Source organism: Biomphalaria glabrata, chromosome 2, assembly GCF_947242115.1.
Source record: "Biomphalaria glabrata chromosome 2, xgBioGlab47.1, whole genome shotgun sequence".
Classification (NCBI taxonomy): domain Eukaryota; kingdom Metazoa; phylum Mollusca; class Gastropoda; family Planorbidae; genus Biomphalaria; species Biomphalaria glabrata.
Genome location: NC_074712.1, coordinates 30,568,891 through 30,594,000, shown reverse-complemented (window position 1 = coordinate 30,594,000; position 25,110 = coordinate 30,568,891). Strand labels below are relative to the sequence as shown.

General features: G+C 39.5%; 1 protein-coding gene across 6 annotated transcripts in view; it reads right to left on the bottom strand.

Moving 5' to 3' along the window:
• LOC106077997 (netrin receptor UNC5C-like) overlaps positions 1 to 25,110 on the bottom strand; it is a 505,747-nt gene that overhangs the window by 186,909 nt on the left and 293,728 nt on the right. For 4 of the 6 annotated variants that reach the window (XM_056020000.1, XM_056020004.1, XM_056020005.1 and 1 more), the window contains 2 exons: positions 17,341 to 17,529; positions 16,628 to 17,007 (listed from right to left, as the gene is read on the bottom strand). In XM_056020000.1, the coding sequence (XP_055875975.1) occupies positions 16,628 to 16,703 (76 nt within the window). In that variant the 5' untranslated portion in view covers positions 16,704 to 17,007; positions 17,341 to 17,529. Of the gene's footprint in view, positions 1 to 16,627; positions 17,008 to 17,273; positions 17,530 to 17,648; positions 17,779 to 25,110 lie in introns of those variants that run through there. The other 2 variants (XM_056020003.1, XM_056020001.1) reach the window with 2 other exon arrangements.

Genomic DNA, 25,110 nt, shown 5'->3' with positions numbered 1-25,110 from the left:
AAATTTTCGAGCTGTATTGTCTAGTAGGTGAAGGTCTGAGACAAGAATGAGTCTTTGTTCCACACTCGCTACAACTGAGCTCAGATGACAAAACTTTGCGTATAGCTGACAGAGTTTATTTGTGCGATTAATTTCACGAGTTTATGTCTGAAACATTGAATAGAACACTTAAGTCTGCAGAATAAAGATAACATCACGAGCCTTATCCAGACCTGAAATCAGGGGAGTATCCCATCAGGGGTGTATCCCACTCTCCAGGGATTACGCTAGCAGGATATCAAAGTGAAGTCAAGACTTTCTGAGCCCGAGTTCTTCAGACGGCTTGCAGGGTGTTAAAAAGAAAAAAAAATAATTCAGTGTTGGGGGGGGAGGGGATAGGGAAAAAAAGGGTGGGGTGGTCGTTTCTGTCGGTGCACACAGCCCTTGGTGTTTGTGGCTCCTCTGGAGGGAAAAGTTTATTGTTGTTGTCTACAAAGTGCTCCCGACTTTATGGCCCTGGCTCCGTCTCTCACAATGCATTCTCTCCCTTTCACTCTCCTGCAAGATGGAATTAAAAAACAAAAAACTGTCATGGCGGGAAATCATCTCTTTACGTTTGGTCATTTTTTTCCCTCCCCTTCCAAGTTTTTGTTTTATCAACCACGTGTTTTGCAGGTGCATGGAGCTGTGTAGATGTCGCTGTGGTATAAGGACGGAGGGGGGGGGGGGACGCTTGTCGATACAATTGTTATTGACTTGAGATGGAAACAAGGAGAGACCCTGAAAAAAAGGGGGGGGGGGAGGACAAAGACGATAAGAACAGATGTATAAAAGAAAAAGAGGCAGGAGGACACGGGAGTGTTGCTGCCATACTTAGTTCTAGCTGGTAACATTTACATAAACACGAAAGGTAAACATGGTATGTTGGTAAGCCTAGAGCTGACTACCTTCCACTAATGGTGACGTTATGATGTCTCGGGTTCGAATCCCTGTGAAAATCTTTTGTAATGGTTACCTGACAGTATTTGGGGAAAGCAAAAGGTGGTTGTTCGTTGTCCTGGCCATGTGACACCATCGTTAACCGTGGGCCACAGAAACAGATGACCATTACATCATCTGCCGCATAGAATGCCGCATAGATTGCATAGTCTGAAAGGTATATTTTACTTATTTAAAAAACAATGAAGATAAAAGGGTGGGGGGCAGTTTGGCGGAACGGATAACAGTGAGTCCCGAAACAATTCTGGCCTATGAGATTGTGTTTCCAGAAGCGAACAGATTGTAGGACACATAAACATGACAGGCTGTGAATGAAACGAAGTGTGTTCATCCTTCTGTCCTAACGTTTGTATTGACTATAAATACAAACAAACTGTTTGGGCGTCCCCATTGAAGTTATTGTGTTTTTTTTTGATCCTACAAAGTGAAAAGAGGACTGCGGAATGGGGTGATAAATTAGAAGTGTGAGGACGATTGACTTTTATTTGTGTCTTTTATCGCCAACCCTTCCACAATATCCGACCCTGGCTCCATTGCGTTGATGTGTTGACCAGAGTCCGTCAGTAACGCCAAGAGGATACTGTTTGAGTTCTATTCTGTGTGGAAAGTCATAAATCTTGAAACACACACACACACACACATTTTGAAGGCACGCGCTGTTAGCTAGAGAAGAGGAATATTCAGGAGGAGAAAACTGCAATTAAAAACAGGCACCCCCCCCTCCCCCCGCACACACCACCAGCTCCTGCGCCATTAAAATAAAAAGAGAGACAAGGATCAAACAACTGTCAGATTGAGTAATGACGCAGTGGCAGGGACGAATGCCAACAATGACAGTTACGTTAATGACAAACAAAGTCAAACAAAGAGAGAAACAAAATCACACACACACATACGCGCTCACAGATACACACACACGCACACAGATACACATATACACACACACACGCGCGCGCACACAGATACTCATACAAAAATGCTGGACCTTGGAGAAGAAGATTTTTAAAAAAATCAGAAAAAAAAAAATGCTGAAGCTGGAGGGTGGAAACTTAGTTGCCAGCTAGTGTCTTAACGACCACCAGCTAGTGGGTTAGTAACTACCAGCTAGTGGGATAGCGATTACTAGTAAGTGAGTTTGCGTTAACTATCCAATAGTGTATGCTAGAAATTATCAAAACTTCTCTTTCAACTGCAATCTGTATAAACGGACCCACAGAAGCCGCCTACGAGTTTTGTGTAACACAAACTCCTTTCTTTATCTTTTCACAAAATGTAAAATTGTTGTATAGTATTATTGCTATTGATAATTATTTTCTCATTGTTTTTGTTTATTGGGACATAACAGAATAATAAACATTTCTCTTATGATTTTTTTAAAATGCCAAACAAAAAAAAAAAGAGCGAATCAGAATCATCATTAAGCGTGATGTTATCAACCATCAACATTATCAACCATCAACTTAATCAGTCATCACAGTCTCCGCTCTCTTCAAGTTTTACTCTCTATCTTTTAATTCACTCACACTCACGATACGACTCTGGCGATGATTCACATAGAACCGGGTCCAAAAGAATCAGCTGATTGCTTCAAGATTGACACCCTGGTCTATTCTGTCCGGTCAATAGAGGCTCAACTCAACGGACTAATTCTCCTTCATTTTATCAGACAGTTGGAAGAATGCCTCCTTATGCCCCCCTCTCCCCAACCCAATCCATATAAATGCGTTCAACTGGGGTCCATTAGAGTGAACGGATGTTGCTCAGTTATTGGGTTAGATCAGTGTCCTTGGAGGGTTAACTGGCCAGAACACTCTTAACATTTAGTTAGTTTTCTAAGACGGACATACGGAAACAGAGGAACGCGAGAGTGAGAAAGAAGAAAAGATAAACAAGATTGAGACCGAGAAAGAGAGAGAGAGAGAAAGAGAGAGAGAGAGAGAAAGAGAGAGAAGTGGAAAGAAAAGAGAGAGAGATGGAAAGAAAGAGAGAGAGAGAGAGAGAATTGGGAAGAAAAAAAGAGAAGGGTATGGTAAGACATAGAGAGAGATGGAGAGAGAGATGCAGAGAGAGATGGAGAGAGCGAGAATGAGAAAGAGAGAGACAGGAAGTGAGAGACCGTGTGAATGTATCTCACATAATACAAGAACCTTAAAAAAATGAATAACTTTGTACCTTTACACACAAAATACATTTAAAAATAAATAAATACAATTTTCGACTATTTCCCTCAGAAATAACTTTACAACCTGTTGCTTCCCCCCGCCCCCCCCCCCCCCCCAAAAAAAAAACCCAACAACTTGATCAATTAAGAAAGCAAAGATTTTGACCAATTGCGTAAAGAAAAGAACTTGATCTAGAGCCTAAAAGAATTCAATTTGATCTATTGCAAATAAAAAGTTGATATATTACCTAAAGAAAATAACGTGATCCAAAGCCCTAAGTAAAAAAGTTGATATATTGCCTAAAGAAAATAACGTGATCCAATGCCCTAAGTAAAGAAGTTGATAAGAAAATAACGTGATCCAATGCCCTAAGTAAAGAAGTTGATATATTGCCTAAGGAAAATAACGTGATCCAATGCCCTAAGTAAAGAAGTTGATATATTGCCTAAAGAAAATAACGTGATCCAATGCCCTAAGTAAAGAAGTTGATATATTGCCTAAAGAAAATAACGTGATCCAATGCCCTAAGTAAAGAAGTTGATATATTGCCTAAAGAAAATAACGTGATCCAATGCCCAAAGAAAAGAAGTTGATATATTGCCCAAAGAAAATAACTTGATCAACTGCCCAAAGAAAAGAAGTTGATATATTGCCCAAAGAAAATAACTTGATCAACTGCCCAAAGAAAAGAAGTTGATATATTGCCCAAAGAAAATAACTTGATCAACTGCCCAAAGAAAAGAAGTTGATATATTGCCCAAAGAAAATAACTTGATCAACTGCCCAAAGAAAAGAAGTTGATATATTGCCCAAAGAAAATAACTTGATCAACTGCCCAAAGAAAAGAAGTTGATATATTGCCCAAAGAAAATAACTTGATCAACTGCCCAAAGAAAAGAAGTTGATATATTGCCCAAAGAAAATAACGTGATCAACTGTCCAAAGAAAAAAACGCAACTTATTGCCCATACCACTAATTAGATATGTTTCCCAGCGATTCGAGGGTGACAAGGTGATAACACATTGAAAAGTGGGTCAAAGAAAGGAGCGCGTGTAAAACTCGGGGTGGGAAAGGACTATACAGTGAGCGGGGAAGAGAGGGAGAGACATCACCAAAATAAACGACTGTTGGACGAGCGGCCTAAAGAGTCTGGAGGTTTAGGGACTATGGGAGGGGAGGGATCCTCCCGACAGAAACAAGGCCCTAATCTTAGGGTTCACTAATGCAGTAATTCAGCCAAATGAGGGTCCTCCAGACCTCAAGATTAAATCTAACCTCTCCTGGTTCATTAACTGGCTGTGTGGATGTTAAATAGAACAGGGGAGGGGAGTGGCAGGAGGAAAGAAAGAGAGAGTCAGAGAGAGAGAGAAAGGTTTTCTGGAATTTTTTTCTCTCTTCAGTGGCCATACCTTTTATTTGTTCATATCAGTATTACAATCTTCATCTTTCTCTGTTTTATCTCTCTCCTCTCTCTCTCTCTCTCACTTCCCTTCTCTCTCTCTCCTCTCTCTCTTTCTCTCTCTCTCTCCTCTCTCTCTCTTATTGTCTTTTAGATGCCCAGCTTTTTGTCACGTTCTCGACTCTTCTGTTTCGGAGTTAGATTTGATCCTCACATCATTTTATGTCAATCCGCTTATAAGTGTTCATTGCCCTAAACTAAGTGTTCATTGCCCTAAACTAAGTGTTCATTGCCCTAAACTCAGTGTTCATTGCCCTAAACTAAGTGTTCATTGCCCTAAACTCAGTGTTCATTGCCCTAAACTAAGTGTTCATTGCCCTAAACTCAGTGTTCATTGCCCTAAACTAAGTGTTCATTGCCCTAAACTCAGTGTTCATTGCCCTAAACTAAGTGTTCATTGCCCTAAACTCAGTGTTCATTGCCCTCGCCCTAAACTAAGTGTTCATTGCCCTAAACTCAGTGTTCATTGCCCTAAACTAAGTGTTCATTGCCCGAAACTCAGTGTTCATTGCCCTAAACTAAGTGTTCATTGCCCTAAACTCAGTGTTCATTGCCCTAAACTAAGTGTTCATTGCCCTAAACTAAGTGTTCATTGCCCTAAACTCAGTGTTCATTGCCCTAAACTAAGTGTTCATTGCCCTAAACTCAGTGTTCATTACCCAAAACTAAGTGTTCATTGCCCTAAACTAAGTGTTCATTGCCCTAAACTAAGTGTTCATTACCCTAAACTCAGTGTTCATTGCCCTAAACTAAGTGTTCATTGCCCTAAACTAAGTGTTCATTGCCCTAAACTAAGTGTTCATTGCCCTGGACAAAGTTGCCTCTTACACGGTCCAGACCTGCCTACCAAAAAAAGTCCAAATGCGTAACGCTGATGGTCAAAATGCGTATTTTGGCACCACAATGCGTAACACTTACGCGAACCACTATTTTGTCATATATATATATATATATATATATATATATATATATATATATAAAATTAGATCTAGATGTCATGATTAGATCTACAATCTAGATCAATACGACAATAGAGATGATATCTAGACTAGATTTGGATCTATGTCTATATAATGAATATAATCTACTCTAGATCTGGGCTCAAGAGTGTTACCGATGCCGTGAATCCGCTACAAACGTAGGTCTACTCCAAACTTTCGTAAGCCTACCTTCATCCTTGATCTATTCTATACTATGACTAAGAATTTAATCTAGACTAGATCTAGACTAGATGGTAGTAGATGTTATCGATCTAGATCTAGTCAATCTAAATCATACTGCAACTAAATTGGATCTAGATTGTAGAGTAATGTAGAGACTCATGACATAACGTAATCATCAATCGTAATGTCTAGCTAGATCTATTCCTGTATAACAAGTTATCTAGATTCTAGGTCTAGAATCCAGATCTAGATCTAGACTAGATATCTACAATGTCACCCAATGTGTTTTGAATCGATAGCACTTCGATATTTTTTTCTATACAAATGAATACGGGAATCAGGGATTCTACTAATGAACTTACAAAAAAAAGAAAAGTCACGTTGGTGTATCAGCTAACTGACGGTACCAACCCGCCACTCCCTCACTCTCGCGTTCTTCATTTCTAGACTAAATCTAATTGCTTTTAAGAACCAATCAAAGTATAGATCTGGACACAATGTGTTCCCCAACCTTTTCTGTCCCCCCCCCCCCCCGGCCAACAAAACAAAACGGCTTAGCGTGACCGCTCGTAAGCTAGTCAAGAGAGGGGGGAAAAAAGGATACGAAAAGCGTAACGGGTTCAATGCGTATTTGCGTACTGACGGTCATTTTTGGGAGATTTTGCGTAACGAATACGCATTTTGCGTAACGGTAGGCAGGTCTGAAAGGTAAACAGTCATCGCTGGGTCATGTGAGTCAACTGACTCAACTGGTTGTTGATTAATTGTTGCTGTAATTAATAAAAGAAAAAGTAAAAACCTAGATCTATTTCTAAGAAAAAATAAAAACCTTGGATCTATTTCTAAGAAAAAAAAAACTAGATACATTACTAGTATTACTTAGAAAAAGTAAAAACCTAGATCTATTACTAAGAAAAAGTAAAAACCTAGATCTATTACTAAGAAAAAGTAAAAACCTAGATCTATTACTAATAAAAAGTAACAACCTAGATCTATTACTAATAAAAAGTAACAACCTAGATCTATTTCTAAGAAAAAGTAACAACCTAGATCTATTTCTAATAAAAAGTAACAACCTAGATCTATTTCTAATAAAAAGTAACAACCTAGATCTATTACTAATAAAAAGTAACAACCTAGATCTATTTCTAAGAAAAAGTAACAACCTAGATCTATTACTAATAAAAAGTAACAACCTAGATCTATTTCTAAGAAAAAGTAACAACCTAGATCTATTTCTAAGAAAAAGTAACAACCTAGATCTATTTCTAAGAAAAAGTAACAACCTAGATCTATTTCTAAGAAAAAGTAACAACCTAGATCTATTACTAATAAAAACTAACAACCTAGATCTATTTCTAAGAAAAAGTAACAACCTAGATCTATTTCTAAGAAAAAGTAACAACCTAGATCTATTTCTAAGAAAAAGTAACAACCTAGATCTATTACTAAGAAAAAGTAACAACCTAGATCTATTTCTAAGAAAAAGTAACAACCTAGATCTATTTCTAAGAAAAAGTAACAACCTAGATCTATTTCTAATAAAAAGTAACAACCTAGATCTATTTCTAAGAAAAAGTAACAACCTAGATCTATTTCTAATAAAAAGTAACAACCTAGATCTATTTCTAAGAAAAAGTAACAACCTAGATCTATTTCTAAGAAAAAGTAACAACCTAAATCTATTTCTAAGAAAAAGTAACAACCTAGATCTATTTCTAAGAAAAAGTAACAACCTAGATCTATTACTAAGAAAAAGTAACAACCTAGATCTATTTCTAATAAAAAGTAACAACCTAGATCTATTTCTAAGAAAAAGTAACAACCTAGATCTATTTCTAAGAAAAAGTAACAACCTAGATCTATTACTAATAAAAAGTAACAACCTAGATCTATTTCTAAGAAAAAGTAACAACCTAGATCTATTTCTAAGAAAAAGTAACAACCTAGATCTATTACTAATAAAAACTAACAACCTAGATCTATTTCTAAGAAAAAGTAACAACCTAGATCTATTTCTAAGAAAAAGTAACAACCTAGATCTATTTCTAAGAAAAAGTAACAACCTAGATTTTCTATTTCTAAGAAAAAGTGAATACCAAACGTACATTGCGTGTTCTATTCTGACAGTTTCTCTAAATACATTCTTTACTTCTCTTGGAAAATTAAACGTAACAATGCTGTTGTAATGTACTCGTTTAGAGAGTAGGTTAGTTTTGTTAGTTAAATATATTGTGTATAGTTTTAGCGACGGTAAAAGTAGTGACGTAGTAAGACAGACTAATGACGTAGTAGACTTAGGCGAAGAAGGGACCAACATGGCGTTATGTTAGAAGTAGGTTGTGTTTTGAATAGTAGTTGAATAGTAATTAGATATAGCGACGTTTTAGGAAGACTGGACGGATTTCCCAGTGGGTAATAAAGTCTCATTTTGTAGAACTGAATGTTGTTATCAACTATATTCAACCTGTAATGTTCTGTGGCTAATGTTAAGTAATAATTGATACATAGTCGAAGTCAGATTAGATTAGCCCACAACACTGTCATTGTTTCCATCTTGGGCGGAGTCTTCCAATATTATATATGGGGGACACGTATTGTCTTGAGGATTATCCTCAGAGTGGAGGGGGAAAGATAGAAAGATAACCTTCATTAGTCATCTACGGCTATTGGGGAGTCGGGGGCGCTGAAGTTTTCATTACTCAGGGAAATGATTCCCTACTCCCGCGCCACCCAAGCCCCCATCCCTTCCCTCTCACGAGAAACGGACATCCATCGAGGAGTGACAGATTAGTTGTGATACAGGGGGGCTTCTGAGGGCGCTGACTGGGGTATCATGTGGGTTAGTCTGTGTTGATTAAAAGAGGGAAGAAATGGGAGATTGGGGGATAGAGGGGAAAAAACAGAGATACAGAGAGAGGGGAAAAAACAGAGATACAGAGAGAGGGAGAAAAACAGAGATACAGAGAGAGGGAGAAAAACAGAGATACAGAGAGAGGGAGAAAAAGAGAGAGACACAGAGAGGGAATGAGTGAAACTATCCAAGATGGAAGACACAGGTAAAGAGTCTCTGATAGAAGAGTTTCAATGATGCATGCATGAGTTCAACATTCCCATGCAGGGGACGGCTTACAAAATCCTGTATAACTTGGGTATATTTTTTGTTCAAAAATGAAACACACACCCACACACACGCACACACACACAACGAGCGGGTGTTAAGTATTTATATCCAGTTGCGCTATAAAAGAGAAGGGACGTAACTCAAGAGAATAACGTTGTAACAACAAATGTAGAGTAGTACTAGATACTGCCTTTCATTCTACGAAGCAATGTTCTATAAATAGTTTCTCTAAAAACAAAAGTTTGCCATAATTAGCATGTAGGTCAACGCTTGTGCAGGTAGTGGCCTCCCCCTGAATAAAAAAAGCTTTTTTTTTTAAAAAAAAGTATATCAAACGTCTCAACTTAATCAAGTTTTGAGATCAGGACACTGATTGAGTTACCTATATATACGTCGATGGGAGGCAAAAGTTGATCTAGTTTTTCCTGTCTTCAGAAGCAAGAGACAGGCCTCTTATAGAATGAAAACGTTCTGTCTGATGTTCACGTCTCACTTTTTGTTGTCTGGTTTCATTTGGTCTGTAGGAAATAGAACCGGACTATGGTTTGAATCAGTGTGTTGTTTGGGATAGGCTCAACCCCGAAAAAAGAAGAGAGAGAGAAAAAGAGAAAGAAATAAAAGAGAAAGACGTCAAGAAGAATTGGGAAGAAAAAATGGTGAGAAAAAAAAGAGATGGTGAGAAACATAAAGAGAGAAGGAAAGAAAGAGAATTGGAAATATGTGAGAAAAAAGAAAGCGAATTGTGAAAAGAGAGAGAAAGAGAGATAGAGAACGAAAGAGAGAGATAGAGAAAGAAAAAGAGAGAGAGGGAGAGTAAGAAAGAAAGAGACACGACGACAGCAAGGCTAGGAGTGTAGGGACCCAGTTAGTCACCCATGCGAAGGGGCCATGAGGGTCCAAGACCAGTCAAAGTTGATTAGATGTCACTCAAGCCAGGAGCGGAACCTACCAGAGGACTGTGATTATCTTCTACATTATTGACTAAGTGTGTGGACTGTTTGTCCAAGAACTATATTATTCTACAGATATTGGGGAATTGGGGGGCGGGGGGGGGGGGCGAGTCTGGTGAGTTTTTCCCGAGAGGATGTCCCGGAAACGAAAAGAAAATTGAGTATTGTGGATGGAAATAATTTGACCCTATATTCTGTCATTGACAAAGCAACAAGAGACCTCTCTTATCTTAACTAGTTCTAAAACTGACCCACCGGCTCGTCACTAGAGATTCGTATCATGAGTTGCAATCAGGTGACAAGCAATACTATAGGTGACATTGTGTACACCATCTTTCTTCTTAGTGTCTCGGTCTATCTGTGTACACCATCTTTCTTCTTGGTGTCTCGGTCTATCTGTGTACACCATCTTTCTTCTTTGTGTCTCTGTCTATCTGTGTACACCATCTTTCTTCTTGGTGTCTCGGTCTATCTGTGTACACCATCTTTCTTCTTGGTGTCTCGGTCTATCTGTGTACACCATCTTTCTTCTTGGTGTCTCGGTCTATCTGTGTACACCATTTTTCTTCTTAGTGTCTCGGTCTATCAACCGTCTTTCTGGTTTAGGTGAGACTATTTGGTGATGAATGTTTTATTTGTAGTTGTGTATTTCTTCACTTCTGACTACATCACAATAAGAAAATCACTAACAATAATATTTACTGTTCAAGGTATTTGTTTTTCCCGAGATGATATGGAAAACCTTTTACATTTAAGAAGTCGGCTGTAAATGTTAACTTAAATTGTACCATTGAAACATGGCCTAACTAGCTATTCATTAAAGTCATTTCAATATATGACACCCAAAGAGTGCACAATTTTGAAGCTGACTCAACACATAGAACGTGTGAAGATGGAACGCTGTAACATTTTTAGGTTTCAATTTTTAGGTTTCACTTTGACCAAGGCAACATTGTTTTCAGTTTCTAAAAGCCATCTCTAGATGTAATGTGGTATTCAATTAGGTCAGAGTATTCAAGTAAACTATTTTGTGTCGAGGCGCACTATAAAAAAAAAAAAGGGGGGGGGGGACTAAAAGATTAGATCAGAGGCTGTCAGGGGCGTGACATCTGGTACTCCCACAAGAAGTCTCTCCCTATCGATTGAATCAGCAGCTGCACCCGGCTCATCCACTGCATTGTAACACATGGACCCGATTGTGATACCTCTCTTCACCATACCATCCCCTCCATTTTTTGTCTCACCATCAAGGGACTCACTTTAAATTCACATTTCACTTTAACATCCTTCACATGTTTCACTAAAGCACTCACGTTGTTTCGCTAGTTTGTTTCATTATAATACCCAAACTTATACTTAAATAATTTGGACGACATTAGTGGTATACATGTCAACTAAATAAGAAATAGTCTGTATCTTCATACGTACACATATATTCTATTAGTTTCTATGGCTTTCTCCATTCTTAAATGTTTTTTTTTTTAATGTATAGATTCTCTTGATTCCTTTTCAAGTATCTCCAGTGCCAAGTACTGTACTAGACAACAATTTAATTTCGTTATAATTGATCTTATACTCAACAAGCCAATATAAACAATTCTCAATCTCTTAGACCATTGCGTCACAAACCTATTTACATTCTATATCTACTAGTCAGTGCCAAGTCTATTGCTACTACAGACCTATATATCATATGTAAATTCTAGCTTTAGTCTATTGCTGTCACAGACCTATCTATATATACAATCTATTAAGACAACAGACCTATATACAATATATAAAATCGAGTTTGAAACTGTTTTTTCAAGATTCGCGCGTGATTTTAATTCAAACTGAGAAAAACAACACACAAAAAGTCTCTTAACGAATTGATTTTTTTCTTTCGACCATTTGTTAATAAAAAGAAAAAAAAAACACTGGGGGTGGGTGGGTGTCAACGATAAAAGGATTGAGAACTAACAGAGAAATCGAGAGTGGGGGCGGCCCCATGAACCTAATTAGTTTAAAACCCGGAGTCCGTGTAGCCCATTCTCTTCACCGCGCACTAAGTCTGCCATTTCTCCCTTGACACTGCAGTGCAGGAATTTAATAAAAAGGGCCGTAACTGTCGGATACAATATGCTTCCCTTGTTTTTCATTCTCTTGACCGAGTCAGACACTCGCAAACAGTTTGGTGTGGAGAGTTTGTCCAATCACAAACATACACTTATACTTTGAGGTGAGTTCGTTGGGACTTTGACCAGTGTTTCTTGGGTCAAGTTCCTCAACACGACTGTTTGACACAATGATATGGTCTGTGTATGTGTGGGACGAGCTACACACACACACACACACACAACTGGGTTTTATTGATCTGCATCTATGATGATATCAAGGTTAAGTATGCAGTGACGCCGCAGATATCATAGACACCCTTAAGTGTAGTCCTGTTACATCAAATTGGGGTCACTCGTGTGACAGGTCAAGAGGTTAAAGGCAGACCCAGTAACAAGTTGATACGACACTTGTCAGTTCTCTAAAACTTTTACTTTTTTTTTGTTTATATTTTCAAATGTATTTCTGTAAAGTTTGAATTTTAACGTCTTCTATCGTGTCCCCCACCTTATAGGTTTTTTTTTTGCTTTAGGCTACCTTACATCGCCTTTACATTCACCACAACACTTTCTCTTCTTTTTCTATGTTACTGAAATATATTTGCTCAGTGATTACCGAGTGTAAGTGTATCCCCCAATAAAATTTAAATATTCTTTTGTATTTGCTATTATATCTGGGTATGGTCTAAAGCTACCAAAGGCTTAATCATGTATAGCACAGCGTTTGCCTGTGTCTATCACATGATTAGAATTCAAGTTTCAAAAAATTGTTTTAATTATCTTGAAATGATTCTTTTTTAACCTCCCTTCGTTTTCTTGGAGTTTTTGCCCCTGTTTATTAATTCTCGCTGATGCCAGAGCACAACTTGAGACGTTCGAACCGTCCTTGGCGTTATTTCTGTGAGTTAATGAAAGCCATTTATCTCTCTTTCTCTCCCTACCTCTCTCTCTTTCTCTCTCTCTCTCTCTCACTGTCTCTCTATCCCTCTATCTATCTCTGTGTTGACTTGGAGAGTTCTATTTTAAAAAGTCTAGTGCTTTGTAAAACGTTATCTCCCTTTTGATAATGTAAGTACCTGGAAATGTTGTCCCTCGGGTCACCGTGACTGATTAAGGCAGGAGAACGACTCAATTATTTAAAGACATAAGTAACAATTGTAAAAAGATGTGTACTATGTATTATAGTGGGGGCTGTTTGTTTATTAAATTATTTTTGTGGTAGACAGGCACAGATACAAAACAGCTTTGGTTTAAATGACTACTCCACGACGTACACTTTTGTGGTGGCCTCCCCTCCTGGAATTGATCGTTCTATCAGTGCATGTAGAGGAGTGTTATCGTTGCGACGACGATGATTGTGTGAACGGAGATGTGGTCGACCATGACCTTAGACGACGTCGTCTTCTACGACAGTAATTAACCTGGACATTAGTAACTAGTCCAATACATGTGCACGTAACCCTCTATACAGTATCGAATCTCACGGTAACCCTCTATACAGTATCGAATCTCACGGTAACCCTCTATACAGTATCGAATCTCACGGTAACCCTCTATACAGTATCGAATCTCACGGTAACCCTCTATACAGTATCGAATCTCACGGCAACCCTCTATACAGTATCGAATCTCACGGCGACCCTCTATACAGTATCGAATCTCACGGCAACCCTCTATACAGTATCGAATCTCACGGCAACCCTCTATACAGTATCGAATCTCACGGCAACCCTCTATACAGTATCGAATCTCACGGCAACCCTCTATACAGTATCGAATCTCACGGCAACCCTCTATACAGCATCGAATCTCACGGCAACCCTCTTTACAGCATCGAATCTCACGGCAACCCTCTATACAGCATCGAATCTCACGGCAACCCTCTATACAGCATCGAATCTCACGGCAACCCTCTATACAGCATCGAATCTCACGGCAACCCTCTATACAGTATCGAATCTCACGGCAACCCTCTATACAGTATCGAATCTCACGGCAACCCTCTATACAGCATCGAATCTCACGGCAACCCTCTATACAGTATCGAATCTCACGGCAACCCTCTATACAGTATCGAATCTCACGGCAACCCTCTTTACAGCATCGAATCTCACGGCAACCCTCTTTACAGCATCGAATCTCACGGCAACCCTCTATACAGTATCGAATCTCACGGCAACCCTCTATACAGCATCGAATCTCACGGCAACCCTCTATACAGTATCGAATCTAACGGCAACCCTCTTTACAGCATCGAATCTCACGGCAACCCTCTTTACAGCATCGAATCTCACGGCAACCCTCTTTACAGCATCGAATCTCACGGCAACTCTCTTTACAGCATCGAATCTCACGGCAACCCTCTTTACCGCATCGAATCTCACGGCAACCCTCTATACAGCATCGAATCTCACGGCAACTCTCTTTACAGCATCGAATCTCACGCAATCCTCTTACAACAAACAAACAAAAAAGAAAAAAAAAACATTACTATTTTCATTACTGTACATTTCTTTACATGTAATGTATTAAGAACAGAAATGTTTCTCCTAATCGCCCCCACCTCTCACCCAGACACTAACACATACACAGACAAAAACACACAAAACTGTTCTTAGTTCTTCCAACCTAACCAAGAACTAAGAAGTCAAGATGGTAGAAGAAAAAAAAAAGCTTCTCTAGCCTGTGAACCAAACCTCCACCCCCCCCCTCCTCATCACACAATAAAGGTCAAAGGTAGAAAGGACAAGTCACTGGGCGACTAGCGACGGCGGAGGAGCCAACAGTAGCTTTAACCCTAGCTAAGTCTACAGTCCTAGTGTAGTCCTCTTGTGGGTGTTTACGTCCACTGACCGGCCCACCTTAAGGTCAACACACGCGCGCAGGCACGCAAGCACATCCAAACTTTCTTCTTTACAATCAAGAAACGCGAGGGAGAAAAGAGGAAGAGAAATAAAGAAGAAAGAAAGAAGTGTACATTGGCTGCCTGCGTACTTCACAGAGTCTTTCAATGTGGACACGCTATAGTCGTTGAAGATGTGTACACTGGCTCGTACTTAGACGGCTTGTATTCAGACCACTTTACACAGGATTTAGCAAAACCATTCATCTTAATATCACAAAACGATAAAGTGTTTTCAAGGGAAGAGGGGGGGGGGGGTATTCGTTCTCTTTCATTTTTCGTAAAACTATTTCAACTCCCCCCCCCCTCCTCTATCATCCGTCACTCTCACTCCTTAGTCAGACTTCTGCTAAATGTAAGCAATAAAAGCAACCCCTCCCCCCCCCCCCCCAAAAAAAAAAATATTTCAGAGCCCAGGTGTGACGAGAGAGCCAAGCGAAAAGCTTGATTCAAAAAGTTTTGTGAGAAAGTTTTTTTTTTTAATGCTGACAAAAGACAAAAGGTAACAACGTAAAAGGTATGCTTGAATACCGCGAGCCGCCTCTAGTCGGAGAGAGCCACCGTTTGACCACCCCTGACTAGCAAATGTGAAATAAGTCTGTATCTTAACTCTCTGATCTCAAGGCAGACACATAAATGGATAAGAGCTTAGGTTTACTGAACCGGAAGTAAAGGATTTTTATTTTCTTATCGGCACAGGCCTCCAAGAAGTAAGTCCAGCCCTTCCTCCCTCGCCCTCAGACATGTCTTCACTCCCATCAATAACCGCATCTTGAACAAGGATCAGACTACTCTAGTATAGACTAAGCAATCTGTCAGTGTGTTCAACCAAAAGAAGTATTGTCATAGCGATGTGTTCAAGTTTACAACTATTGTAACTATTACAACATCTATTTTTTTGTTTACATGCCGTAGAGCTATTGTTACATCAACAGGCTGTAGACCTTGTTTTTAAATGACTATGTCACTATAGGTAACTTCTTGGAACTATTGTAACACCTATATATTTCCTACTTTATAGACAGTATTACAGATAAATGTAACTTTTGTTACAAATACAATACTCTTCGTCGGTGATGGTAAAGAGGTAAAACAATTTGTTTCTTTTTTGTATTTACCGTAACTTGGTTACAGTTGCGTAATCGATTGATTTATAACACTATATGATTAGATTATATGCCAACGAAATAGAAATACAATGCCAAAGTTTAGTGAGCCCATACCGTATTCAAGATTCATTAAATATGCATATAATAGTATTAATAAATCTAATAGAATATCACCTTGTTTTATAAAGTAATAGAGAATGTGTAGATTTAAACTAATTTCCCTTATTTTCTTCTTTTTTTTAATGCATTTATTTATGTTTTTTGAAATGTAGAGGCTCCCTTTAAGGATGAGGGCCTGTATAAAGGCACAGTCTTGCACTATGGCTGATCCGACACTGCTCTGGTGTGTAGCAATGTGTGAGTTTTGTTTGCTCTGTGTGTGTGTGTGGGGGGGGGGGGTCTTTTTTACGCTTTAAAAACGTCAACAAGATTAAAAGAACAATCCTACTATTGGTTACAACAAATATACAAATTTATCAGTCCACAGATAAACACACACACATATATACTCTCAGGCAGAAATATGTAGGCCAATTTTAACACACATACATTGATATGAACCACTGGGCCTGACACATCCACATCACGGAACCGAGTAGTGAGACAATTAGAACCATGCACGCCGAGACTCACACCCCAGACACTTCCACTAGCTCATAGCCAAGGTCCAGGCTGTCACCACTTACCTCTGGACACAGCGACAGACACCAGCACGACCAGCAGGGCGCGTGAAATCCAGAAACTATCCCCTCTGGCGCTCATGGTGGTCTCGTGACACGCCGCTCTTCAGTGCGCGACAAGAAGATAATCCAATAAATCAGAAGCCGATAAACACATTCCACACACACCCGAGCTATTGAATCTCTCGGAACTGGTGTCAGAACATTAAGTCCAATACAGAAACGAATTTAGATATTTCAAGAATACACTGACCTATAGCAGTCTGTATTGAGACAGTAATCCAGCAATGTAAGAATCAACACAATCACTGACATATATGCACAGGTCTATAAATCCGATGTGTTCAAAATATTTTTTACATAAGAAATAACTGAACTTCTAGAAACTGAAATATGAATAGTTCATTATTAGTAATGAAAATCTAATTCATGTAGCTTTAACTAAACACATAAATGTAAGTTTAGGTTTAACTAATGGCTAATGCTAAATACAGCATTATTTTGATATAATAATTTGAATACTGTTGTTTCCTATTATTAAAACTAACAAATCTTAACTATTTAGACAAATATTTTTTGTTTTCTCTCCGGTGTAAGAAATATGTTTAAAATATTAACAATGAAAAACAAACAAACAGCTAAGCTATGTTACTTAGCAAACACAAACGGAAGTAAGTCCAAGTCTTTTAAGTGACGTATCTCACTACAATAGCACTCACGTCTCACTTCCTCAGTGAAATAGTGAATAACAATAATCCATAGTCTCCGTTTAGAGTGGGGGGTCCGCCGAGGTAGTTTGGTAGTTGGGCCCCTCCTCGTCAACACAAATTCAGCACTAATGAACTGAAGTGGACAAGTATGCTATCTGTGTGTAGAGACTTGGCCCTAGGACCATTCAGCGGCTCCTCCTGCAAGTAGAAAGAGGCACAACAAAAGTTATTCACTGTTGACTTACAGTCACTATGTGCACACGTTCATTCAAACTTTCAACAAAAACGCTGGCGTTAGAATCCTACAGAATACACACGCTAGGCTTTCGTCTATACAATAACGTAGCGGGCCCCTTCTCTTCTATTCCTTTCCTCTAATTTTTTGTTCTTTCTTTCTCTGACACTCGTATCTCTCCCCTCTCTTCTTTCCCCTCGTCTCGCGGCTTCGTGGCCCCCTCGTGCCAAACAACAAACTCCGCCATTTTGTTTCTTACGACGCCTAGCCAGCGCCGCCTGACGATTGGAGCGCAGGAATAATTAACCCCGCCTTCTGCACCGTGACGCTTCGCTTCCATTGGTCAAAAGGTTGCCCACTGTGTGCCGCTGTGGGTGAACAGTTTTCTTACCTAGGCGAAGTTTGTCTCCCCCCTTCCCATACACTTGAACAATTTTCTAAGTGGCAATTCATGTCGTCTAGAAGTGAACTTTCAGTTATTTGAATAAAAAAAATAAATTTAAAAAAATAAGCGTCTTATTTTTTTGTATACACTCAGTTTTTGTGTTGAAGATAACTTTTCAAAAGGTCAGTGTTTTAGATAGAATTGACAAAATGAAGCAATAGTCTAGATATATCTACATGGGGGGCTATATATAGCTTAATTTTAAGACTTAAAAAAGCAACCTCGGGTTTCATCAAAGCCAAAACTCCCATTGTTTGGGCCAATCTGACATTGTTACATCCCCTTCCTACGCCCGCAGCCCAAAGATCATAGCTTAGCGTTGGCTATTAAAACCTAGATGTGGCCGTCTGAGAGAGATCTAGCGTGAAGCTATTAGCACCTCGTAAAACGCGTGCGCGCACACACACACACATATGTGGAAAGAATCATTAAAAACACAATTTAAAAGGAAACTTCGTTGGCTGAATGTTGCCTTGGCAGGACCTCACTGGTGGATGACTCATTACTTGAGTTTGTTTCTAGTTTTGTGGTAGATTAGTGTTTTAGTGGTTGGAAATATTTAGCATATTAAACAATAGAGTTTATGACCTTTGAAAAGTTAACATGGCCTTGACTCGTGAGCACAAGGATCATACTGACCATATTTAGCAGAGATGGGTAGATAATCTAGGTTGTCTTTTTAGCAGAGATGGGTAGATAATCTAGGTTGTCTTTTTAGCAGAGATGGGTAGATAATCTAGGTTGTCCTTTTAGCAGAGATGGGTAGATAATCTAGGTTGTCTTTTTAGCAGAGATGGGTAGATAATCTAGGTTGTCTTTTTAGCAGAGATGGGTAGATAATCTAGGTTGTCTTTTTAGCAGAGATGGGTAGATAATCTAGGTTGTCTTTTTAGCAGAGATGGGTAGATAATCTAGGTTGTCTTTTTAGCAGAGATGGGTAGATAATCTAGGTTGTCTTTTTAGCAGAGATGGGTAGATAATCTAGGTTGTCTTTTTAGTGCATTATTTATTTATTTGTTTATTTATTTGTAGAGAAAGATACTATTTTTAGAGTAGATAATCTAGTTGTTTTTGTTAGTACATAATTGTACACATATTTTTATCTCAACTGAATCGTGCAGTGGTTCTATTTTAGTATGTAACTAGTTCACCTTTCAGACCTGGCGATCTATCAATGATGTAAAGATCATCTGTTTCTAGAGCCAACCGTTTACGAGGGTGTCATGTGGCCAGCACAACGACCAACCGCCTTTATTTTTCCCTAATCAATGGTAGGTACCCATAAAAGCTGGGCGCCCAAAGATCCCGAAATTATAATCCCAGTCTTCACTAGGATTTGAAGCCGGGACCCCCGTTTCGGTAGCTAAGGGTTTTACCACTCAGCCAGCGCGCCTCCAGTTTGTAATTAGCTTCTAAATTTGTTCGTAGTAGAAAGTCAAGTTTGTTTTTTTTTTTTTTTTAATATCAATATAATGTTGTCATAAGACTTTCAAGAGAAGATAATCAGGTTCTCTGTTTGAAGTAGATACAGAGTTATTGAGCTTAGGGGGTTTAGGCTCCGTGTACTAGATGTTTTACTATTGAACGTATTTTGTTAGGGTTCAGACACTTTGAAGCAGCAAATAGAATCAAATCTGCTTGTGGATTAAATTTTTTTTTTTTGTCTTTTTTTTCTCAGTAAGATAATGGAAATGAGAGATGAAATAGAGAAAATGGAAAGAAAGAATCAAGTAAAAAGATAATTCAATGGACAGCGATAGACAAACACAGAGAGAGGGGGAGAGAAAGAGAGGGGGTGAGAAAGAGAGGGGGAGAGAAAGGGAGAGGGAGAGAAAGGGAGGGGAGAGAAAGGGGGGAGAGAAAGCGAGAGGGGGAGAGAAAGGGAGGGGGAGAGAAAGAGAGGGGGAGAGAAAGGGAGGAGGAGAAAAAGAGAGGGAGGATGGAGAGAGAGAGGGAGGGGGAGAGAGAGGGAGGGGGAGAGAAAGAGAGGAGGAGAGAAAGAGAGGAGGAGAAAAAGAGAGGGGAGAGAAAGGGAGAGAAAGAGAGAGAAATGGAAAATTGTAGAGAATGAAAAAAATATAATTTTGTAAAAAGTTTTTAAAATGACGGACGACCTTTGTGTTTGTAGACTTTGTGTTCAACACGTCACGTGACTATTGTACCGTCATCCCTGGGTGAAACTATTTAGTCTGAGAGAGGAGACTAGTCATCCAGTGCCATCACTCTTAGCTTTCTGTTTTGTTTTTTTTTCTAGTCCTCAAACGCCATCACTAATCTAGCTGCATATTTCCAGTACCCACAAGAAGTGGGTGGGGATTGGGTCAGACTGAACACTTTTCTGTCATCGATACCACTTGGATCAATGCCATGGCACGTCACGCATCACTGGGCAGAGGCAGGTCAAGCTCATCTCCCTTCCCGCCCCTCATTTTTTTGTTAATTAAACAGACATGCACATGCACAAACACAAACGCACACACACACACGAACAGTCATGCTTGAAACAGTGGCCGTGTCTGCAGTTGAAAGGTTATAAAACAGTCAACACAATAATGATAAGCTAATTTTATGCGCGCAATTTGATTGACCAGAATGACAACAGTTCTGCTTTGGTCCCACTTTTGCACATTTGCCCAATCAGTGTCTTCGCAATGACTTCCACAGTTTTCAATATTTAAACAAACAAAAAAACACAAAAATTCGAGTTTCAATCCTAGTAAAAACCAAGGCTGTAGCCAGTCAAATTTTTAACTCTATCATGAGGCAAAAGTAGAGGTACGGTAACTATTTTCATTTCAATTACTAACACATTTATCACGTTGTCAATGAAATGTTTTTGTTGCAATGACTAATACAAAAGTCCTTAAATCAACAGTTAAAGGTCCATGCCCGTTGTTAGGAAGTGTAGGTCTGTGTTACTAAGGCAACGACGAGTACAGGGGAGTGAAAGTTTCTGATGAAATCATGAGCGGGTCTGTCCTAATGAATGTCTAAACAAGTCACTTGTGTGTGGGAGAGAACGATTTTTTTAATTGAGACCTGAGACGGAAAGAAGTTTTATTTTGTATTGAGTTCGATCTTTCTTTGAAGGATTATTTCACTTGTATCAATAGACGTCAAGAGGAATCTATGTCTAGTTAGAACTACATGATTTGTTCAAGTTCAAACCATTTCAAGTTTATTTCACTCAGAATTGAACACGCCTACATCGGTTTACTTGTACTGGAAACCAGGAGCTACAAACCAACGACATTTTATAATAATACCTGTATAAAAGATACATAACCCTATTGAACATATCTTCCTAATTGTGGATCAACTGGTAATATAAGCAGATATCTAGGGGGGGGGAGATGGAAGTAACGGATTCTATTTCCCTTTGAACAGAATGTATAGAACTTAGAAAAGCTGATTGTTTGAAAATCAAACTAAAGAGTATTGTGTCTCAATTTTAACTCATCATTGTGGCTCAGTTTAAACACAGCGTTAAAGCTAGGTTTAAACCCAGTATTGTGGCTCAGTTTAAACCCAGCGTTGAGGCTTTTAAACTCAGCGTTCTGGCTCAGTTTAAACTCAGCGTTGAGGCTTTTTAAACCCAGCGTTGTGGCTCAGTTTAAACCCAGCGTTGTGGTTAATGTAAACCCAGCGTTGTTGCATGTCAGACATCAGTTACATGAAAACCTTCTTCTCAATGTTACGGCCATATTAGAAGAGAACTATCCCGAAGAGGGCATTTTAATAAGTTCCCTATGACGGACGACTTTTTAAAGTCTATTCCTCACATGGGTGCTGGCAGTCAGAGTCAGTATGCCTTGTCCTACTCAAGTACCGGTAGCTTGTGACCACTGGTCAAAGAAACAGAAGTTGAAAGTCTGTATGAAATGATGGCAATTATTGTGGCTCGATGCGGATATGACGAGAAGAAGTGGACAATGGAAATGAACCTGAACAAGAACAAATTTTAGGGCCTCTCCTACAAAGTCAGTCAACTGAAGCAACTGCCCCGTAAAGAGAAAGAAAAAAGTGTATTATGACCGAGTTGATTTGAAGAAGACTGTTGGAGGGGGCTAGTGGGGCGGTGGATTGGCTAAAGGCTCTTAATTTCATTAGAGTCGACCATTTTAGCGGTGACGCAGTATTCGACTCTGGAGCGCCCCACAGGGGACGATATTTGGGCTTCCCCTGAGACGAGTCGAGCACGGTGATAGATTTAGAGGGCGGTCAGCGCTCAAAGCCTCCTAAGCCAACCCTCTCTTTTTTTTTCTCTCTTCAATTGTCTCCCTTTACGTAATGCCATTACTCAGCGTAATGACGCCATTGTGACATGTCTTTAGGTCAGTATCTCAGATAGTTGGAGGGCGTCCTCCGATTGTGAAGCCGGCCTTTAAGTGTGGAGTGATTTCTTTCTTCACCGGACAGATTTCTTTGTTTAGTTTGTTGGCTTTTGTTTTGTTTTTTAATGTTCTTTGTTTTCTTCCTGCCCCCCCCCCCCGGTAATTTCGATTGATCGTTTTTACTAAGGCTTCCCCAGGTCGGGGAATCCAGTGGGCCAAAGGGAGAGGATGCTACGGTCTTAATGACCCACTGGGATTTCTTAATGCTTCCTGTTAAATACCCCCCAAGTCTCCACTTAGTTTTGATGCCCGCCCCAGCCCCCACATCTGAGAAGTGATATACATTGATGGTTTTTAGCCCGCTGTCCTCCATCCACTTCCCCTCCCAGTCAGTCTGGTAATGTACTCCTTATTTATGGTTACTCCAGGATGTGTATTGACCACTGGTCGGTAAGACCTATTGGTTTGGTCAAGATGGTTATAGGCATGTGTTGTTAGAAGAAGCAGTAGACCAGCAGTATGTTAAAACAAGTAGCACGAAATAAGAGAGAGAGAGAGAGTGGGAATGAGAGAAAAAGAATAAAAGAGATCGAAGTGAAAGAAAATGAGATAAAACGAGAGAGAGAGACAGAATGCGAGAAAGAGACCGAGAGAGAGTAAGAGACTGAAAGAAATTGAAATGGAGAGAAAAAGAGTCCTTATAATCACAACAAATTTCCAATAAAGATAAATAAAGCAGAGAAAAGAGACAGAGAGAGAGAGAGACTAAAGTCTATTTTCTGCCAATCAGTCCTTTCTGTTCCTTCCAAATACAAGTGACAAGTCCAAATATAAGATAGACCTCCAGTAACTACTGCAAATATAAGATAGACCTCCAGTGACTACTGCAAATATAAGATAGACCACCAGTGACAAGTCCAAATATAAGATAGACCACCAGTGAAACTTCCAAATATAAGATACACCACCAGTGACAAGTCCAAATACAAGATAGACCACCAGTGACACTTCCAAATACAAGATAGATCACCAGTGACAACTCCAAATATAAGATAGACCACCAGTGACATCTCCAAATACAAGATAGACCACCAGTGACAACTCCAAATACAAGATAGACCACCAGTGACAACTCTAAATATAAGATAGACCACCAGTGACAAGTCCAAATATAAGGTAGACCACCAGTGACAAGTCCAAATATAAGGTAGACCACCAGTGACAAGTCCAAATATAAGATAGACCACCAGTGACAACTCTAAATATAAGATAGACCACCAGTGACAAGTCCAAATATAAGGTAGATCACCAGTGACAACTCCAAATATAAGGTAAACCACCAGTGACAAGTCCAAATACAAGATAGACCACCAGTGACAACTCCAAATATAAGATAGACCACCAGTGACAACTCCAAATATAAGATGGACCACCAGTGACAACTCCAAATATAAGGTAGACCACCAGTGACAAGTCCAAATACAAGATAGACCACCAGTGACAACTCCAAATATAAGATAGACCACCAGTGACAACTCCAAATATAAGATGGACCACCAATGACAAGTCCAAATATAAGATAGATCACCAGTGACAAGTCCAAATATAAGGTAGACCACCAGTGACAAGTCCAAATACAAGATAGATCACCAGTGACAAGTCCAAATATAAGATAAACCACCAGTGACAACTCCAAATACAAGATAGACCACCAGTAACAACTCCAAATATAAGATAGACCACCAGTGACAAGTCCAAATATAAGGTAGACCACCAGTGACAAGTCCAAATACAAGATAGACCACCAGTGGCAACTCCAAATATAAGATAAACCACCAGTGACAACTCCAAATACAAGATAGACCACCAGTGACAACTCCAAATACAAGATAGATCACCAATGACAAGTCCAAATATAAGGTAGACCACCAGTGACAAGTCCAAATATAAGGTAGACCACCAGTGATAAGTCCAAATATAAGATAGACCACCAGTGACAACTCTAAATATAAGATAGACCACCAGTGACATCTCCAAATATAAGGTAGACCACCAGTGACAACTCCAAATATAAGGTAGACCACCAGTGACAACTCTAAATACAAGATAGACCACCAGTGACTACTGTAAATATAAGATAGGCCACAAGGGACAACTTTAGTTTACAGACAGTTTATATGATGCAGTATATTAGACCTACATTATCTATTCAGTCACCACAATAATTACATAGCTCGCTACTATTTGATTGGTCCTGGTGTTCCACGTGATCAGTCATTTGACTAGTGACATACCGGATATGACTGTGCATCTCTCGAACGGAGCGTGGGCGACCATTGTAAAGCGCAGATCAGACTGTGGTCAGTGGTTTCCGGCCCGTGACGTACGCAGCGGGACAGAGAGGGCCACGCCAAATGGCTCGAGGCAAATCAAGTTATCAAAGGCATGTTTAAGGAGACTTGCCCGAGTGAAATAACTCATGATGACGTCGTCAATAGCAGGGTCTAAAACTCCGCGGTAATGTGGTCGAGGGGAAAAGTTAAACACTCAGGGGGGTAGAGGGGGAAGCTAGAGACCTGCAATTATGTGAACATGGGAGAAAACAGATATAAGAAATATGTGTTGTCAATGGCAGTGGCGTAGCAAGGTACCTATGGGCCCGGGTATAATGGTGCCTCCGCTCATGGTATTTGAGTGAGATAGAAAGTAACTCGAGCCATAGACTCGACTGTATGTATATTTAAAAATAGGCGTTCCAGTGCAAG